General features: G+C 37.3%; 1 protein-coding gene across 1 annotated transcript; it reads left to right on the top strand.

The window, feature by feature from the left end:
- Positions 1-318: 318 nt before the first annotated feature.
- LOC133522098 (tissue factor pathway inhibitor-like) lies at positions 319-12,195 on the top strand. The gene is made up of 5 exons (XM_061857305.1): positions 319-2,145; positions 2,698-2,788; positions 3,264-3,379; positions 6,903-6,993; positions 8,159-12,195. The coding sequence occupies exons 1-5, from the start codon at positions 1,863-1,865 to the stop codon at positions 8,382-8,384; spliced, it is 807 nt and encodes a 268-aa protein (XP_061713289.1). The 5' UTR covers positions 319-1,862; the 3' UTR covers positions 8,385-12,195.
- Positions 12,196-18,306: the final 6,111 nt, after the last annotated feature.

Below are 18,306 nucleotides of genomic sequence, written 5' to 3'. Positions count from 1 at the left end.
AGAAAATAATCACAATTCTTCTTTCTTGGAATTATTGGGAGTTTCTTGGGGGTTTTCACGTCTTTCCCTGCGAGTGTGTGGAGGTAAAGGAACCTCTGTGGTAGTCGGATACTTTTCAGTAGACACCGTATCTTACAGACCAATTCGAGTTGTACGAGTAGTATTGCAAGATATAAGGATAATATAATAATTATATAGTTTTGAAGTCGGTTTACTTTTCTTTTGTAAAATAGTTTTTATTTTTCCATATTTAGTTTTAAGGCATTGTTAAGAACTTAGAGTGACGCGTGACGCATGAATGAAAAACACAAATATGTTTAACCTTTGTCTCGTCGTCAAGTCAACGTCAACGTCTCCAGTTGTTAAATCCTCCAAGTGTTTCACTAAATTCGTTAACTGTAATAATCAAGCAGGATTTTCCTAGAGTCCGTCTGAGAAATCGTTTCTGCCTTTACTCTAAATCTATCCTCCGCTCCGCCACTGATCTAATCCCACAACCCTCCGATCACTCAACCTCACAGCACATCAGCCCCTGATCACTGACCCCCTCGACCCTGAACCACCAAACCTTCAACCGCCTTTCCCAGACCCTTTAACTACTAATCCTAACCCCCAATCCCTCAACTTCCAACCCCCGGCCGCTCAACTCCCAATCCCTGTCTTCGACCCCTAAACCTAACCTTTCAAACCCCCTAACCTTTCAAAACACTGCCTCTTTAAGCCCCAACCCTTCAACCCCGAACCTCAGACCCCCGTCTATCTTCACCTCTCACGCCTACCCCTAACCTCTTATTTCCAACACTATCTCCATCAAAAATTATAATACATCCAATTATAAGTTTGAGGGAAAATGCTCGAGTTGCTTAAGAAAACACCCAAATCCCCATACACGTGCCTTTAAAAAATGAGGAGTTTCCTCAATTCCTCATTGATGCCATAATCAGATTAGGATCAAATTAATATGGGACCACCTTGGAGATAACTCCTTTCAATAAATAAATAAAAATACTCAAATTGGACCACGGGTGTCGGAGTAGGTAATTGGTGAACGTACTTCGGGTACTTCGACAACGATATGTACACAGAAATATGAATATAAGGATATATATAATATAAAAATACTAACTATGTACATAGAAAACATCCATGACTCACAAGGAAAGGTACCCAACTGTCCGGTTCCGATTTGATTTATATTTATATATGTTATAGAGTAGTCTAAAATAAATAAATTTTAGGAAAAAATGAGTTTTAGCCCATATAGCAAAACACGTGCTCATTCTTTTTTGCTGCTTTCAAACATATACTCAAACCAGCCATTAACTAGCAAGTTGCTTGAGCATCACTTTCTATAGGAGTTAGAAGATTTAGTAACTATTTAGTACTTTGGAGGACAATTTCTCCCAATAGGTTGAGTTTGGGCAGCTAAAAAAAATACGTGTCCGTTATTTTAGACTACTCTATAACATATATAAATATAAATCAAATCGGAACCGGACAGTTGGGTACCTTTCCTTGTCAGGAACAAGTAATTGTGCTCGTCACACAAATAAATGCCCTTACCAGAATTCGAACCCAGGACCATCGGCTTCATAGGCAGGGTCACTCTACCCACTAGGCCAGACCGGTCATGAAATAAAATTGCCAACCGAATACAGAATCTCCGCCTTCTATGAAATTGAAGTCTATTAAAAATATCACTCGATGTGGCATACATACGGATGTCTAAACATAACTACGTAACTAAAATCAATTTCAACCTTACTAAGGTTTATTTACGTTTTGAGAGAACTATAAAAATGTTATAGGGATATAAATTCGGTCCACATTTTATTGTATTCGCCAGTCCAGTTTAGATACCGATGAGCATGCATTTTCGCCGTTGTTTCGTCGTATTGGGGACGGTTGTCCGTTTGCTTGATGGAAATATGATCCCAATAGTTTCTCAACCAGAAGCAATACCGGACGACATCGACACGACACCGTTAATAAGATCAGCAGAATTAGAGCTAACTATGGCCTCAAAGAGAGAAGCGACTTCGGCACGGCCTACAACATTGTTGAGGAGAATAGATGTACGAAGAGCAGATTATAATGTCGAACACACTACAGATATATTTCAAAGAAGTGCACGGAAATTCTTTGGTAAGTATGGGCTAATACGTACGCAGCTTTCGCACAGATTTATGTACGGTCACGTCTGAAAATATCGATACGAAAAAAGTGCCAAAAATATGTATACACGGCTTTATTGCCCATATATTAAGGTAGTGTATACATATTTTTGGCACATTTTTCGTACCGATATTTCAGACGTGACTGAACTTGAACGAGCTACGGGTAATCATGTTTTTGAGTGGTGTCTTAGCCTTGTATTATGTGAAAGTGCTTATATACATTTTTCAAGAGGCGGAAGGTTATATTTGGTAGATAGGTAGGTATAGACTTTACCTTCCCGCCGTATAGTATAAAATGAGATGGAATGCTTACATGCATACCTAGGGCGGTTTAAGGCTAGCGTATAAGCGCGTATAAGCTCGTTTTTGGAAGCGCGTGTAGGCGCGTTTAGGCCAAATGTAGCGAAAAATAGAGCGTGTGTAAGCGCGTAATGCCGATATTATCGTGTACGCGCAAAAAAAGGCCAATGTGAAACCGCCCCTAATTGTAAATTTCTGTGTCTTTATTTGTTAATTTTAGGCTCCATGGCACGCTTCGATGAAATGTGGAAATGGGATTATTGGTGCATGCTCCAACCAGAAACTGGAGACTGTGGAAATAATGTAACTAGGTTAGTAGATATACATAAGTAGCTGAGACCGGTGGAGCTAAGAGAATTGCGACTAGAAAAAGCAACTGACTAGTTACGCAACGGTAAATGACGATGTCTTTACAAATAAGCGGACTAAGATCATTTTTGTATATGACCTAATTGAATAAAATAATTGAATTGAAAGTTTATAAAATAACCTACGCTTGCTATACGTACCTAAGTCCAACGTAATAATGCCATCTATTTTCTAAATATGGAAATTCCTTGTATAAGAGGTACGTCGTAAGTAATTAGTATTCTAACTTAGAATGCTTCAAGGCATTAAATCCACCATTTGTAATATATTATGCAATAAAGTTTGATAAAATTTCAGGCTCCGTTCATGAAAACTATTTCAATTAATCTTTGGTTTCTAGGTCGATATCAAATTGATAATTTTGTTAATCGCTATCTACTGATCTAATAACTTGTGAAGTACCTATTACATTCGCAGATACTACTACAACGCGCAGCTTGATCAGTGTTTACCGCATGTGTTCTCTGGATGCCGCACAAAGAACAATAAAAACCAATTCGAGTCGATCGCGGAGTGCGATAACCATTGCAAAGGTAGGCAGTAAGAGTGAGTGATTAACTCAGCAATTTCGGCCATACAAAAGTTTAGGGGCCTTAGGGATTTTGTGCTTAAAGGAGAGAATATTATACCCACCAAAATATTTCTTGTCAAAGGCACTTTGTTAATATCAACGTGCAGTATTATCAGAATATGATTTTTAAAGGGTCGGCAACGCGCATGTAACACCTCTGGAGTTGCAGGCGTCCATAGGCTACGGTGACTGCTTACCATCAGGCGGGCCGTGTGCTTGCTTGCCACCGTCGTGGTATAAAAAAAAAAAAAAAAGAATACCTAACCACACCACAAACCTTCACAATTTATATACCGTTTTTTTTATTGAATTCCGTTGACTTCTGGGTATCATACATGTAAATCTCAAATTAACTGCATTAATGAGTGCTATTTTATCAAATATGATCATCTTTAGTTCCAGCAGATTGTTAAAATAATGTTGTTAATACGATAAAAGTTTTAAAAATGGATTTTAGATATGAGTATAGCTTAATTTAATATATTTAAAAAAGAAATCCATCGAAAATTCGGCATTTGACGAAAGATATTTTTTTTACGTTCAGGTATTTTGACACTTTTGGCCATTTTAGTAAAAACTTTTTACAAAAAAAGTAAACCGACTTCAAAAAGGATAAAATAAAATATTATCCATTTTTAAGTATATGTGTTACCAACTGATATGTTTGAAGTCGGTGTCGGTTTTTATTTTTCCATTTTTAGTTACAAGGCATTGTTAAGAGCTTACGAGTAACGCGTGACGCATACCTAAATTAAAAACACAATCATGTTTAACACTAAATTCGTTAACTTTAATAAATAATCAGGATTTTCCTCGAGTGTGTCTGGGAAATCTATCCTCCGCCCCGCCTCTAGCCCATCCCCTCAACCTCCGATCACTCAACCTCTCAGCACATCAACCCCTGATCACTGAAACCCATGATCCTGAACCTCCAACACCGAACCTTCAACCGCTATTCCCCGACCCCTCAACCCCAGACCCTTTAACTCCTAATTCTAACCTCAATTCCTCAACTTCCAACCCCCGGGCCCCGACCACTCAACTCCTACCTCACGATTTCCCAACTCCCAACCCCTTAGTCTCCGACCCATCAATTCACCACCCCCTCGACTCCTTAACCTCTCAAAGCCTTACTCGTTAAGCCCAAACCCCTCAAACCCCAGCCTCAGACCCCCGTCTACCTCACATACCTTTCACACCTACCCCTCAACTCTTATTTCCAACACTGCCTACATCAAAAATCGTAATACACCCATTACATGTATTTATATTATCATATACAACTTAAATAATAACAAAAGTTATTAAAAAAAGACTTAAGTATTTAAATCACTATTATTACAACAAAAAAATACACCCAATTATAACAGGTAAGTTCCACATATCGCCCGTGGTCTTCATAATCAGTAAGTAGACTTCCCACGAGTTTGACACTGACATATTTGCTATAGCGTAACTTATTTTCTATGCATCTCGCTCGTACTGGCATCCTATTAGTGCAAGCGATATGTATAGAAAGTAATTTACGAATACATCGGTTAATATGTAGAGTCAAACTCGTGGTAAGGCTACAGTTGCACTACATCAAATTGGTAGTTTACGAGAGGAAATGCTTAAGTTGCTTAAGAATACGGACAAATCACCATACATGTGCCTTTAAAAATTAAGGAGTTCCCTCAATTCCTCGTGGATTCCATCATCAGATCAGAAACAAAAATATTATGGGACCACCTTGGAGGTAACTCCTTTCAAACAAAAAAAGAATTACTCGAATCGGAGCACGGGTGTCGGAGTAATCGGTGAACATATTACATTAAAATAATCATCATCATTATCATCATCACCAGATCCACTTTATCAACTTGATGGTTTTTGAGAAAAAAATGCTCGGTTTGCTTAAGAAAACACCCAAATCACCATACATGTGCCTTTAAAAATTGAGGAGTTGAGGAGTTAGGACGACCTTGGAGGTGACTTGTTTCAAACAAAAAAATAATTACTCAAATCAGACCATGGGTGTCGGAGTAATCGGTGAACGTACATAAAAAAAAAATTGCCACAACCGAATACAGAACCTCCCCTTCTATGAAATTGAAGTCGGTTAAAAAAGGCACAATTTGATATAAGGCTTCCTGGGACTAAGTTGTAAAATTTAGGACATATTTATAAATACTATGGCATTATGCTATTAATGAGGTGCACTGAAACCAAAGCAAAACAATCTGTTATTGAAATTCTTTAAAGAAGACTAATGTATAGGTATCTTGTAGTAAGTAGTTTGCAATGTACATAATACTAGTCAATTTTATTTTTCAATGATCGGATGATGTAGCTATGTGTCCCATATCGGTATTAATACCTGAGAGTGAACTTGCGAAAGCCTTAATCACGAATGCGTTACATTGTCCAATTGTAAACAAAGCGCCTAATTTATTTCTTGCTACAACGGAATTCAATTGCCAAACGGTAAAGTCGTGCCGTCCCCCAAAAGGCGACTTGAAAGGCTTGTTTCGCAGATATGGCTTTCTGGTTTTGGCGAAAGCCTGGGAGTTCAACGGACAGGCGTGGCCGTCAATATCACAGCTCATCTGCACAATAATCGCGTCCACGCGGCGTGAACATGTTCACACGATGTCAGTCAACGCACTTACTATTAAATTTTATCGTTTTAAGGGCGGTAGGGACAGTTCAGCTTTAGTGAAAAATTCAGCATGATATTTTGTATGAATGGTGTGTCTTGTACAGTCAACGTCAAATACTTTATAGCAACCAAAGTAGCCAAATAGTTCGGTACACCATATATTTAGTATGGTATACCGAACTATTTGGCCACTTTGACTGCTACAAAGTATTTGACGCTGACTGTACCACCCTTTTTTGCCGACTATCTTGTGCATGAAATATTGCGACATGACATGAGCTTGAGATTGTCGTTGAACCGATACTAGAGCGATTATACTTAATATGAAAGGTTTATTTATTTTAAAAAGGGGGCAAAGTTGTTGTTTAACCGCTCATGCTAATATTGATACCAGAGCACGCGAAAGATCCCAAAATTGAACCAGGAGCGTAGCGAGTGGTTCGAGAATTGGAATCTTGAGCGTTGCGAGGGTTCCAAGGCACGAGGGTTAAACAAACTTGCCTCGGAGTGAAACACAACATATTTCAACATACCAACGCAACTTCTAACTATGAAATACTAATAAAATCAAAATCCAAAGAACGTCATAAAAAAATCAAAATTATCATTTAAAAGTCAATTCTACCAGCTAAAATAAGGAAACAACTCAACATTTGCATCTGATTACTTTGCCCCACATGTGGATAAAATGCACAACCAGTTGGTGTGCTGAAAAATAACAATTCTACTATTTACTACAATTTGTTGCCATATAAGTTGACCTTTATGTCTCCATAATGTCTCTTACATGTTGTATGAGTTATCTGTACTGTTAAACCTACCTACAAATATAATATTTCTATAGGGACTGCTCTCATGCCGGCGAGCTTCCCACCTATCATAGACATTTGTAAGCTTCAGCCCATATCTGGGCGATGTCTGGGTCATTTTACAATGTAAGTAACTTTTTCGCATATTTAATATTGTTATTAAGTTTAGTCAGTAATTTGAGGCCTTGTATTTGCCATGTCGATGTCGGTTATCGATTTTAGTACCCCTGTCACAACTACTTGGCACATACACGGAGCTTCACTAATAATACCACGGAGAAGCAAATACCTAAGCTCACGATATAAACACATTTATAATATTTAAGCTCAGTAAGTATTAAGTTATTATAAGCAAGTTTAAAACTTAGTTACTAATAATAAGCTTTGCCTTACCTCCCATATCCCATAAATAAATAAATAAATAAATATTATAGGACATTATTACACAAATTGACTAAGTCCCACAACAACCCCATACAACTTAATAACTGTTATTTTGCTAATACTGAGATGAACGCCATGGTTTGTAATGGGAATAAGATATATGAAATCACAAAAGGATTTCACGAAGGAAGTTAAGCCTGATACTTCGTACCTACAATGCAAGTAGGTTTATCGTATTTTTTTATTTAAGCAATACGGTGAGTGTTCGGCACCGTTCAGTGCTAGGTTAGATTAGATATCCCTTAGACCTAGTGGGTAAAGTGCGGCCTGCGGGCCAGCTCCGGCCCGCGAAAGGATTTTATCGCGTCCGCCGCTGGTCCTATGTAATAATTAGTATATAGCATTGGCCCACGATAATCGCAAATCAAAATACATTTTTGCTGCAATTCTGGCCCTCGTTTTAAATTTCATAAACTTTCTGCCCCCCATGAAGAAAGTTTGCCCACCACAGCCTTAGACGTTTGTAGGTACGATGCTTATATGAGTTATAAGATATACTATAAAATAAATAAATCAATATTATAGGACATTATTGCACAAATTGACTAAGTCCCACAGTAAGCTCAATAAGGCTTGTGTTGAGGGTACTTAGACAACGATATATATAATATATAAATATTTATCAATACTTAAATACATAGAAAACACCCATGACTCAGGAACAATCAGCTTCATAGGCAGGGTCACTACCCACTAGGCCAGACCGATCGTCAAATATACTGCTTGATCTAACATTGACGCCATTGTGAGGTGCATTTCAGCATCCTATCTCTCGTTTAGCCGGGCAGAAATGTTGCTGTATCCCTGTGAGCAGCAATTACCTTTCTAACCTCGACTAACGTTTCAGGTTCTATTATGACGTAAACGAAAAGGATTGTAAATCGTTCGTGTATGGGGGTTGTGCCGGCAACGAGAACAAGTTCGAAAGAGGACTGCAGTGTCTAACGCGATGTCAAGAGCAGAAGTGGATCGAGCCGAACGACACACAGGTCCCGGAGGACTATGAAGTGGGTGGGGCGAATCCCGGGTGGGACGAGGACCCCGTGGTCACAAACACGCGTTCACCATCATAACTACTGACCTGACTACCACGTTCAGTGGTAATCAGGTCTACTTATGTACCTGTAAATTGAGTAGTACAGTCAGTCTGAAAATATTGATACGGACACAGTGCTAAAAATATATACACAATCTTATTGCCCATATATTAAGGTGTATACATCTTTTTGGCACTTAGTAGTCCGTATATATTTTCGAAAGTGACCGTTACAGTACTGTAAATGTAGTAGTTTTATATGAGTTTCAAAGTAAATTTATTTTATGGATTTACTCCTCATTTAGTTATTAACGGAAAAAAACGATTTTTTGAAAACGGCTTTCAGTTGTAATTTAATACGAAATACCACTTCCAGTATAGTACTTGTAGTTTTTCTGATATTTATGGTGTGGTTAACATAACAAAGGAAACCACCACATCAAGTGGGTGCATGATTGTAACCTAAAAAAAACCCTAACCGATCACAGAACCCTGTAAGGTACAGGTATTGAAATTTGATATTTGTTAGAAAATATGATCAGAACATGGTAATTTCAGTAAATTTTAGGACTCTGTGCTGACTACATCAGCATCTACAATCAAATATTATGTATATTCCGTTTTTTACGTGTAGTTTAAATGGACTGAAGTCAATCACTAACAACATACGGGTGAAATCAGGACAATCGCAAAGCTATTCAATACCCTTAGCGGGTTTAAATAGCTATAATAGTTGGGTGTTCAGCGGCTCTCGAAGTTTCTATTCAGAGTAATCGTTTCTAATGGAAACATTACTCCTCGGGGAGGCTTCATTAAGCCTAACTCCTAACGGATGGCCCTGATAACATTCAGCACCCTGTTTGCAGAATTTGAATTTATAAAGGATTTAGAAGATCATTTAGTGATATCCGAACATATTTAAGGTTTAGATATATCTATAGCTCAAGAAAATTAACCCGAATATGGGCAATCAGGGGAAATAATTCGTGTAGTTTTATAAATTGGTACAATTACCTTGTGGTTTCCAGAACATACTAAAGGACCTTTAACACCGTAACATAACCAAATTTTTAGGAAATGTTATGGTAAAACATTGTCGGACGTAATTATAATGCTATTTGTACAGATATTCAAGATATGAGCAAAAATATGAAAAAGGTACCTTCAACCCTCCCCTACACCCTCAGCACAACCTTCACCCTCGAGGACTTTTAGTATGTTTATCTGGAGACCACAAGGTATAACTATACCAATTTACAAAACTACATTAATTATTTCTTCTTGAGCTACTATGTACGATAAAAAAAGGATGAGCTGAGGTTAGGGCTGGGTGAGTAAACAGCGCAGATAAGCGAGAAAACAGAGAAAAAAGAGAAAGAAACATCAAAGGGCAGGGTAATACCGCTTCGCTTCCTCGTTCATCCCTGAAGGTATGAATGAACTTATTTGCAAGAGAACTGGTCGATACGCTTTCCAATATCAGACCTCAAGTAATTGATGGTGCGGCCTTAACCAAGGGCGCCAAAACTCAATCTCGCTCTACCCTGATCGAGTGCTCGGGCCGGCACTGATTACGGGGTCAAAGCAGCTTTGTACAAGATGGGACACTGACAAAACCGATTGTCGAATGTGTGGCGAAGTGGAAGAGACAGTAAAACACCTAATGTGTAAATGTCACGCCCTTGCCAGACAAAATATAAAGGACTTTGGAGCAGGCTATGTGGAACCAAAGGAATTCAAAATGCTACCCATGAGCTCCATCATCTGGCACATGGAGATGGTCGGAAAAGCTCTTAAGTAAGTTGAGGGATCTTTCCTACGTAATTACATAAAAGGATCCCTATGGGTCGAAGTGTATCAGCAAGGGCTCCCGAAAATCATAAGATAAGATGGGTATTCATTCCGGGTAGGGTAGGGTGGTCTAAGACTGCGCACTTAAGGTTTGAGACGGGATAAAATAAAAACAAACAGTACAAATGAAATCAACTTATGTTAAACACTATTTGCTAATAAGATCAATCAATCTTAAGCATAATTGAAAAATGGAAAATGCGCATTCTTACAGTACCAGCAGTGTAAGAGTACGCAGAATGATGTGTAAGACTGCCCGAGTGGTGTAAGAATGCGTGATACCTAAGGAAGCTAGAATTATATACATAAGTCACAAAGGCAGTAGCACCTGTGTGCGCTGTGCGGCTGTGCATTGTTCATGCCACCATTCATTACAAGCAATGCATGCGATCCAGTCTTCAGTAATTGGATCTTTATAGATCGCGCCACATCCCGGGCATGTCAAAGTTTTCTTAAGTTTATTAGACTTCGGTGCTGCTTGCTTAATAGTTTTTTTGACTGCCTTTGGTATCGGTTTAGTAATTTTCTTACACGAAATGTGGTGTGTGTGGTATTTGCAATCGGTTCGAGCTTTTTTTTACCGCAGACTCAGCCGTAAAGTAGACTCGGCCATACTAGATATTCTTTTGCAACAGATCTCTTACTCTCACCATCTGCAACACGTTTACGTGCCGCTTTTATTATTTCTAAAAGGGCAAATAGAACGGTCTGATGTTCTTTTCCTCCGCGATGTCATACTGAAAAAATAAATATGCTAAAATATTCATATAACATGAAATATTTCAATTAAATATAATAGCCCCAAATAGACGTGTAAGACTGCGCACGCATTTTTACACGATTGTTCCATGCGCATTCTTACACATTCATCCATTTTTACTAAAGCATACTGGTAACGACATATATGCAAAATGACGTGAACTAGCGACGCCCGTTCAAACACGCCGCCGCATACGCGATACAAATCCAAGGTCTCATATTTAAATCTACATAAATGTACTAAGGGACAATGCATTTAAATTGAAGAAAAATAAGATTAAAATGCGATAAAAACTTCAAACTCACCTGGGATGTCCTTTTTTTGCGTATTCTTATCGACCGCGCAGTCTTAAACCACAACCACCCTACCCTACCTGGTACCTATAAGGCTCACAACAGATCAAGACTTGATCGTATCATGTGTATCAGGATGAAAAGTCATAGGCATTCAGCGAGTTTAAACTTTGAGACAAACATTGCAATTTAATAAACGCTTGTAATCACAATCAATCTATTGTTGGATTCGGCGAATATGTCTAATAAATGGTGGTATATTCAGACAAAATTTAATTTTAATTATTTGTGTATAACACGTAAAATCGACGTATAACAATTGATTAGTTACTTATTATTAATAAAGTCTATACAATTCATGTTACGTAGGTAAGCATAAAAATATGCCTTACCTAGATGAAAAGTACAACTTGATTCTTTTGAGATAGAAGTGATTACCTTCCAGGGTCCAATTATCATTATGAAAGTTTCTCGTTTCGTGGCAGGGAAGGGCGAACTGGGGTCCTATTCGGAATGTTTATACTGTATAATTATATTAATTATATTGGAACCGGATAATAGTGTGGCTAGATTCTAATCGCTAAAACTTGGTAAATTCCTTTTATAATATTAAAGATTGGGAGTGTGCGTTGGATACGACCAAATGGCGGGAAAGAGGGGAAGATTTTGCCCAGCAGTGGGACACTCTTATAGGCTAAGTAATAAAAAATATATAGGTATTTAAGATTGCTCCTAAATGGTGTCGTTTGGACGAGTTACGAGTATTTGACCAGCAACAGTCATGTAAAATTACTTAACTAATCTAGCTATAAAATATACCTATATTCTTGCGTCTACCTGTTTCACCTTCCATAGCTATCTAATAACTATATGATAAGTAGCATGTCAGTCGGTGTACAATATACAAATTAAAGTCGGTCAGGTACATAAATTCCATATTATTATTATTTGGTTTCTCTTTTACTTACGAATGTTCATCGAGTTGCGGAAAATCGCCCGAGCTGCAATACAATACTTGGAATATTATCTCGAAATTGATATTTCTCCATCAATGTGGGCTGCCAGCCACTTGAATTCTAAGCATAAGTTCGTTTCAAGTAGTAACGTTGGGAATATCTCATTTCCCCGTAGCAGGGTAAAGTTAGGTCAATTAATAATTCTTAAACAAGAAGTGGATAGTAATTACTAATGCAAGTTGGTGCAATGCAATAAAGTTTTGAATTAATTGAGCAACTTTACTTAGCCAAAGACAAAACTGTCTTGCATAGCGGCGTATCTTGCATAAAACTTAGATAATTAGGTATGCTCATTCTGAGCATGAAATCCTTAAAAGGCCGCGCTAAGGCTAGACAGCATGGAAACTACAGCTTTAATGATAAGTTTGTTAGCCGGCTGAATTCAAATAATAAAGAGTGGCTGGAGATCGGCACTAATTAATCCAGAAGCTGTACTATTAATTAGGAAGAGTTTTTCGTCGTCTGCCGGATTACGCCGTCGGGACTCCCGGTAATTGCCGTCCGGAGAGACTTAACCTTTTTTTTTATATTTGAAAATCCGAGGTCTAGTTTTATTTGCATATTGTCCTACCTATAACTAAAGTTGCAGCTTTAAACTCGAGTTCAATGATATTCGGGACGGATGCACTGAAAAAAATAAATAGCCGAACTGGTTTTGTAACTTTACTAAATAACTAAACTACGGTTATAAGAAAATAAACTTTGCATAAATTTACAAAACTTTTTTTGTAGTGTATACCCAGCCACTGAACACTGATAGCCAAACACGGTTTTGTAACATATAACACATAGTTCGCAAGTCCCAATTTTTGTGTAAACAGTAACCAAAATGTTTGTTACAGTTATGCAAACATTTCTTTCAGTGTGTGTTTGTAGTGGATCGAAGATGAAAACTTTTATTTTTGTTTTTGTGTTATAATATAAAACTGTCACATTATTATGTGTATTTCGGGACAAATAAGTGGCTACGGATAAATCACCAACCTTAAGAAATACACTTTTTAACTGTTTAATGTCCAGGAAGAACTAAGTGTACCTAGGTGTATTCAAATAAACCGTAGACAAGACTGATTTACCGAAACGGGAATAAGTACTTAACTACTCAGATATTTAATGTAAGAAATATTAACTTACTACATAACCTATGCTCTCTATACCTACTACGATTTGTTCAATTGACATTCAACGGGCTCACGAATGGCTTACGAAGAACGTAACAATCCTCGAACTGTCTTCAAATAAGACATAAAAACTGAAAAGAAATGAAAAATGTCCAACTTACTCGAGAAACGTCGTTATTTTTGATTCGACTCCCCATGATTGGATTAGCCTGATTGATGCGTCATCCTGGGCTGTTATCCTTCGCTTTCTATGCGTACCACTTGAAGAGAACCAGTGTAATTGTGTCGTTTAGTTCTATAACAACTATAAACAATCGGAGACCTGGTTTATATTGGATGGCCTATAATGTTACTCTGTGGGAATGGGAACCACCTAGCCGTTTCATTACTGGGACAAAAAGACCGAAGACAGAGGCGGCGCATTTGTAACCATCGCCTATGATTTACTTTGTCTATTTGTTTGGAAAAGGGATTGCTGTAGATATCTAACATGTGGGATATTGAGAATTCAATCCATTCATTGCAAATTTATCTGTGGGTAGTAGGTACCATTTGATAAATACTCGTATATGTGAAAATAGTACCTACAAACCGTAAAAGCGCTGGTAGCTAAGTGGTTCTAGAAAAGCGCCGGTAGCCGACTGCCAAGTAAGTAAATTACTTTAGTGTTTACGTAACCAGACCAAGGGATTTTACCAGACAATAATGGAACATTTATTAGTACGAAACCGGATTCAAATTCGCGGTCTCTAGTTCGAAACTTCCTCGTCCGAACCCGAACTGTGCTAATAAAATAATTTAACTGCCAAGGATAATATACAGCGTGCCACGACTGCACCCAGATTCACAGTCAATTGCAATCGTCCCGGTCACTGTATTTAATGGTAGCGGTTTGTCGCTGAAATGAACCGACGATAAATAAGCTGGTTTGATATTTTGTGCGCGGACACCGGATAGCGCCTAATTTATCACGTGTCAACCCGATTTATGGCTCTAGCATGAACATCGCTGCTTAAAATTCTAGCCTAACTAGCTGAAAACAGGATCGCTCTTCAAGCATAGTTTTTAATTAGTGTAATAGTGAAGTATAAACTTTAACAATATTATAATTTTCTCCTAAACGCATGAATAAAAAATAAAAATGGGCTATAACGACTGGAACTATAATGTGTCATGATTACAAAGGGAGGGCATGATGTTGATGAGGCAAAAGTTTTTGCTAACAGCAAAGCTTCGGTGGTTCTAATAATAATTATAAATGTACGCCCTTGGACGATCCAACTTCTTAAAACTAATCAAAGCAAAACCAGAGCTTAACTGTAAACCTTACTCAAAGGTGATATTAACATGCCTTCTAGTAAAGTAGGTATCTACCTAATATTCCAGATCCCTTAATAATACGAATAATAATTCATCAAAGGACCTCTGAGAACTTAGTGTGTTATACTTACTAATTAAGCATGACTAGCTTATTGCAAAAATTTAGATTATTAATATTATCTTTACTTATTGCTCTACTTAAGTTTGCTTTTTATAATATGGATATATGAATAAAATTAAAAAAAAAAAACATAAACAAATCCCTAACATAAGGTGCCGCCAACGGCGGGGCAAGGCCCAAGCTGCCGGTGGTCAGGGCCGCAAAGGGAGGAACTTTCGGACTAACTGCGCCGTGTCCAAGATCACCGCCTTTTGCATCTGACCTTTGATCCAACCACCTAGCGAGAGTCACTCAAGAAGAGACTCTTTGCTATGAGAGCGTTCGCTGAAACTAGGTACTATAGGGACAATGATTGTCGAATCAACATCCCACATGGCGGTTATCTCGTGAGACCTACTTACTCGACTTGTCCTTCTTGGCTTTCACGAGATTAATATTATGAATGATATATGTGAAGTTTGTATACCTACACATTTAATTTCATTTTAGATTGTATGTAGGTATGTAAACATTTCATTTCTTAAAATATCGATACGGACAAGGTGCCGAAAATATGTATACGCTACCTGAATATATGGGCAATAAGGTCGTTGAAATAACATTTTTGGCACTTTATCCTTAGACGTGACCGTGATAGTACACAAGACAAGTTAAAACTTAGTAGAAACAACATAACAATAAAGGCAAAGGTTAATCTTTGAAGAATTGACAAAAAACAAGGCATAAATAAACGGCGAATATTATTCAGAAAGCAAACGATGTTTCAATTGTGTTGTGTTACGTTTATATAATAATAAAAAAATCATCAATATTTTTTTTTTACTTTAGTAAGTTTTCCGAAGATAATGTATGCATTGTATCTTAAACCCTATCTGCAAGTATTAACAAGCTTATTCACCTCACTTTGTTCGTACCCCATCCAATCTCCGTATGAACTGTTTATAACCAGTCGCCCAGGGAAGCTTTCTGAAGTCTAAGCATCACACGTCTTGTTTGTACGTTTTAAAATTCATAACAAGCGGCGGGTACAATTAAGACTGCTCTAAACAATGCTTTCCCGCGGGACTACAGACACTGATGGGTAGCAGGAATGGCGGAGGTTTTACCAGACTCCGAGGTTGCAGTCTGGTAATAAGGTTAGGTACTGTGATTATGATTCGCGCCAGGTAATAGTAGCGAATAGTTTTTATTTAGGTATTTAACCAAAAAAAATTAAAAAAGGTTTTTACCAGGCAAAGGGTGATATACCACCCACATATATATTGTCTACTATAATCAGGTTTTAGCCGGATCGCTTTGTTTGACATAATTATTGAAAGACATAATGTAATGGTAGTCATAAAATCATAAGTCATAATCATAACTCAGAAACCATTAACTTTTCAGGAATTTCCTTAGGTTATCCTATAGAAAGGTTAGGTTAGGTTAGGTTTGTTTTATGGCAATCCTGAAAAGTTACGGGTGTCTGAGAAAAACCTATTTATAGATAACGAAAATGCGGACAAACAATACATTATGACTTAAAACTTTATGGGAAACAATAGAGATCCGGTTTTAGCTCTAAATCTCCTACATTATATTAATCCCTGAACATATTATTTGATGGATCACAACACGCTTCTAAATCCATAATGTTTCTTTGACATTCGTTTGAATTGACCAGTAACTTCGGTTAGCACAATCGGATTAAGTCCAACCTCGAAATCTCTAGAACAGTCATGAAATTTGGTATGTATATAAATTAAAGGCCCCTTTTTCATGCCCACACCATTTGACATTTGGGGACCTCGAGGAATCGCAATCGCAGCCATCTTGGAAAATGTGTACCATCCAGGAGAAATTCGCGTTTTACTCTAAATCGACATTCTTTATGAAAATATAGTGTAAGGCAACATTAAAGCTTATTAAATTCTACACATAAGTCCTGCCTACCTTTGGGAAAAAATACATCTTGTTATAGAACATACTTGCTGAATCTAAGTTTAACGTTTATACACTTCCAGGTGACATTCTCTTAATAGAAAACTCGGAGAAATATGAATTCCACTTTTAACTATACATTTGTACGTGATCTACCCCAATATTAACATTTTACTCGATTAAAGGGGTTTAAGTACTGATGATTCAGTACACCCTGTAGCTTAGAATACTGGATGGAATTTTTTAAGTGACGTATCAGTAGATTCCTCTTACCCTTCACAACTTATTTACACTTATTTTATTACAGAAAAATTAAACCAACCGCCTTGAGAGGACTCCGAATATTAAACCATATTTTTTCTTCTAGCGCCTAAACTATTTAGCGGATTTCAATAAAATAGACATCAGTAGATCCATAATTAGTACACGAGTGCTACGCAATACAAAGTTACTAAAATTAACGGAGGAAAACTTTTTAGGGCTAAATAATGAGATTGCAAAAACAGATTTTAGGTCTTAAATGGGGTTCAAACAATAGTGACAGTAATCAAATTTCACACCTACAATTTCTGGGATCCCAGTATGCGTGTCTTAAAAATTTGAGCTTCGGGGACCATGGGGATAAGACGGCATAGGAAAAAGTATGCGACTTATTTGATTTTTCTTTTTTTCTCTTTAGTTATGGATTTAATATGAATATTGTGTAAGGTGAAGTGAAAGTTTATTAAATTTCACACAATAAATGTTCACAACACTATGTCCCTAATATGAAGCCATCTCATAGAAATATGGCTCAGAAATCAAAAAGTTGCACTACTGACGTTTTATTCAAATAAAACTCGGTAAAAATATATATTTGTACTTTTTACTTACTAAAAATTCATGCATTTCTTTAAAATGCGGGATTGAAACATTGTATAAAGGCATATTATTAGAATTGAAGAAAAGACATTTCATGTTGTTACTGCTCTCGTGCTGCGTTCCGGACACATACCACTTAATAGTTTTGAATTCATAATGGGTAAGAAGTAAGAACCAGAGGGCCTACCGCGAACCCCGTTCGACGTGTTGCCTCTCTGTCGCACTTGTAACTTCGTATGTAAGTGTGACAAGGAGGTAATACGTCGAACGGGGTTCGCGGTAGGCCCTCATTCACCAAACTGTACCGAATGTGGAGTGAAAGAAGATCTTAGTGGAATGTGTCCGAAACGAGGCTGAGAGGATAAATTTCATGCAAAAATACAATTGTAATTTATATGACATAGGTGAAGTTAACTTAATTTTAGCCTTCCCGCAATCAAAAAAGGTGATAAAAATATATGAAATTGTTAACAGGTAAGGTATTAAGCACAGATAATAAGAGTTGATTTGTTTTGCTATGCCAAAATAAGGGTGACATATTCAATTGTGAAATAACCCTTTTCTTTAATTATAAAAAAAAAAATCTTAAAAATGTATCCCTTGTGGGGTTGAAAGTTTTTGGAAATTCAACCCATAAAGGGGGGTTAAAAAGGGGTTGAAAATTTGTATGGCGTCCAAGTTTTATTTTGAGCTAGG

The sequence above is a fragment of the Cydia pomonella genome, chromosome 10 (assembly GCF_033807575.1).
Source record: "Cydia pomonella isolate Wapato2018A chromosome 10, ilCydPomo1, whole genome shotgun sequence".
Classification (NCBI taxonomy): Eukaryota; Metazoa; Arthropoda; class Insecta; order Lepidoptera; family Tortricidae; genus Cydia; species Cydia pomonella.
Note: the sequence above shows the minus strand (reverse complement) of the source record. Positions and strands in the feature narration are given on the sequence as shown.

Coding starts and splice junctions, on each gene's coding strand:
- LOC133522098 (XM_061857305.1), top strand. CDS start 1,863: ATGAGCATGCATTTTCGCCGTTGTTTCGTCGTATTGGGGACGGTTGTC. Junction 2,146..2,697: donor AAGTGCACGGAAATTCTTTG/GTAAGTATGGGC, acceptor TGTTAATTTTAG/GCTCCATGGCACGCTTCGAT. Junction 2,789..3,263: donor TGTGGAAATAATGTAACTAG/GTTAGTAGATAT, acceptor TTACATTCGCAG/ATACTACTACAACGCGCAGC.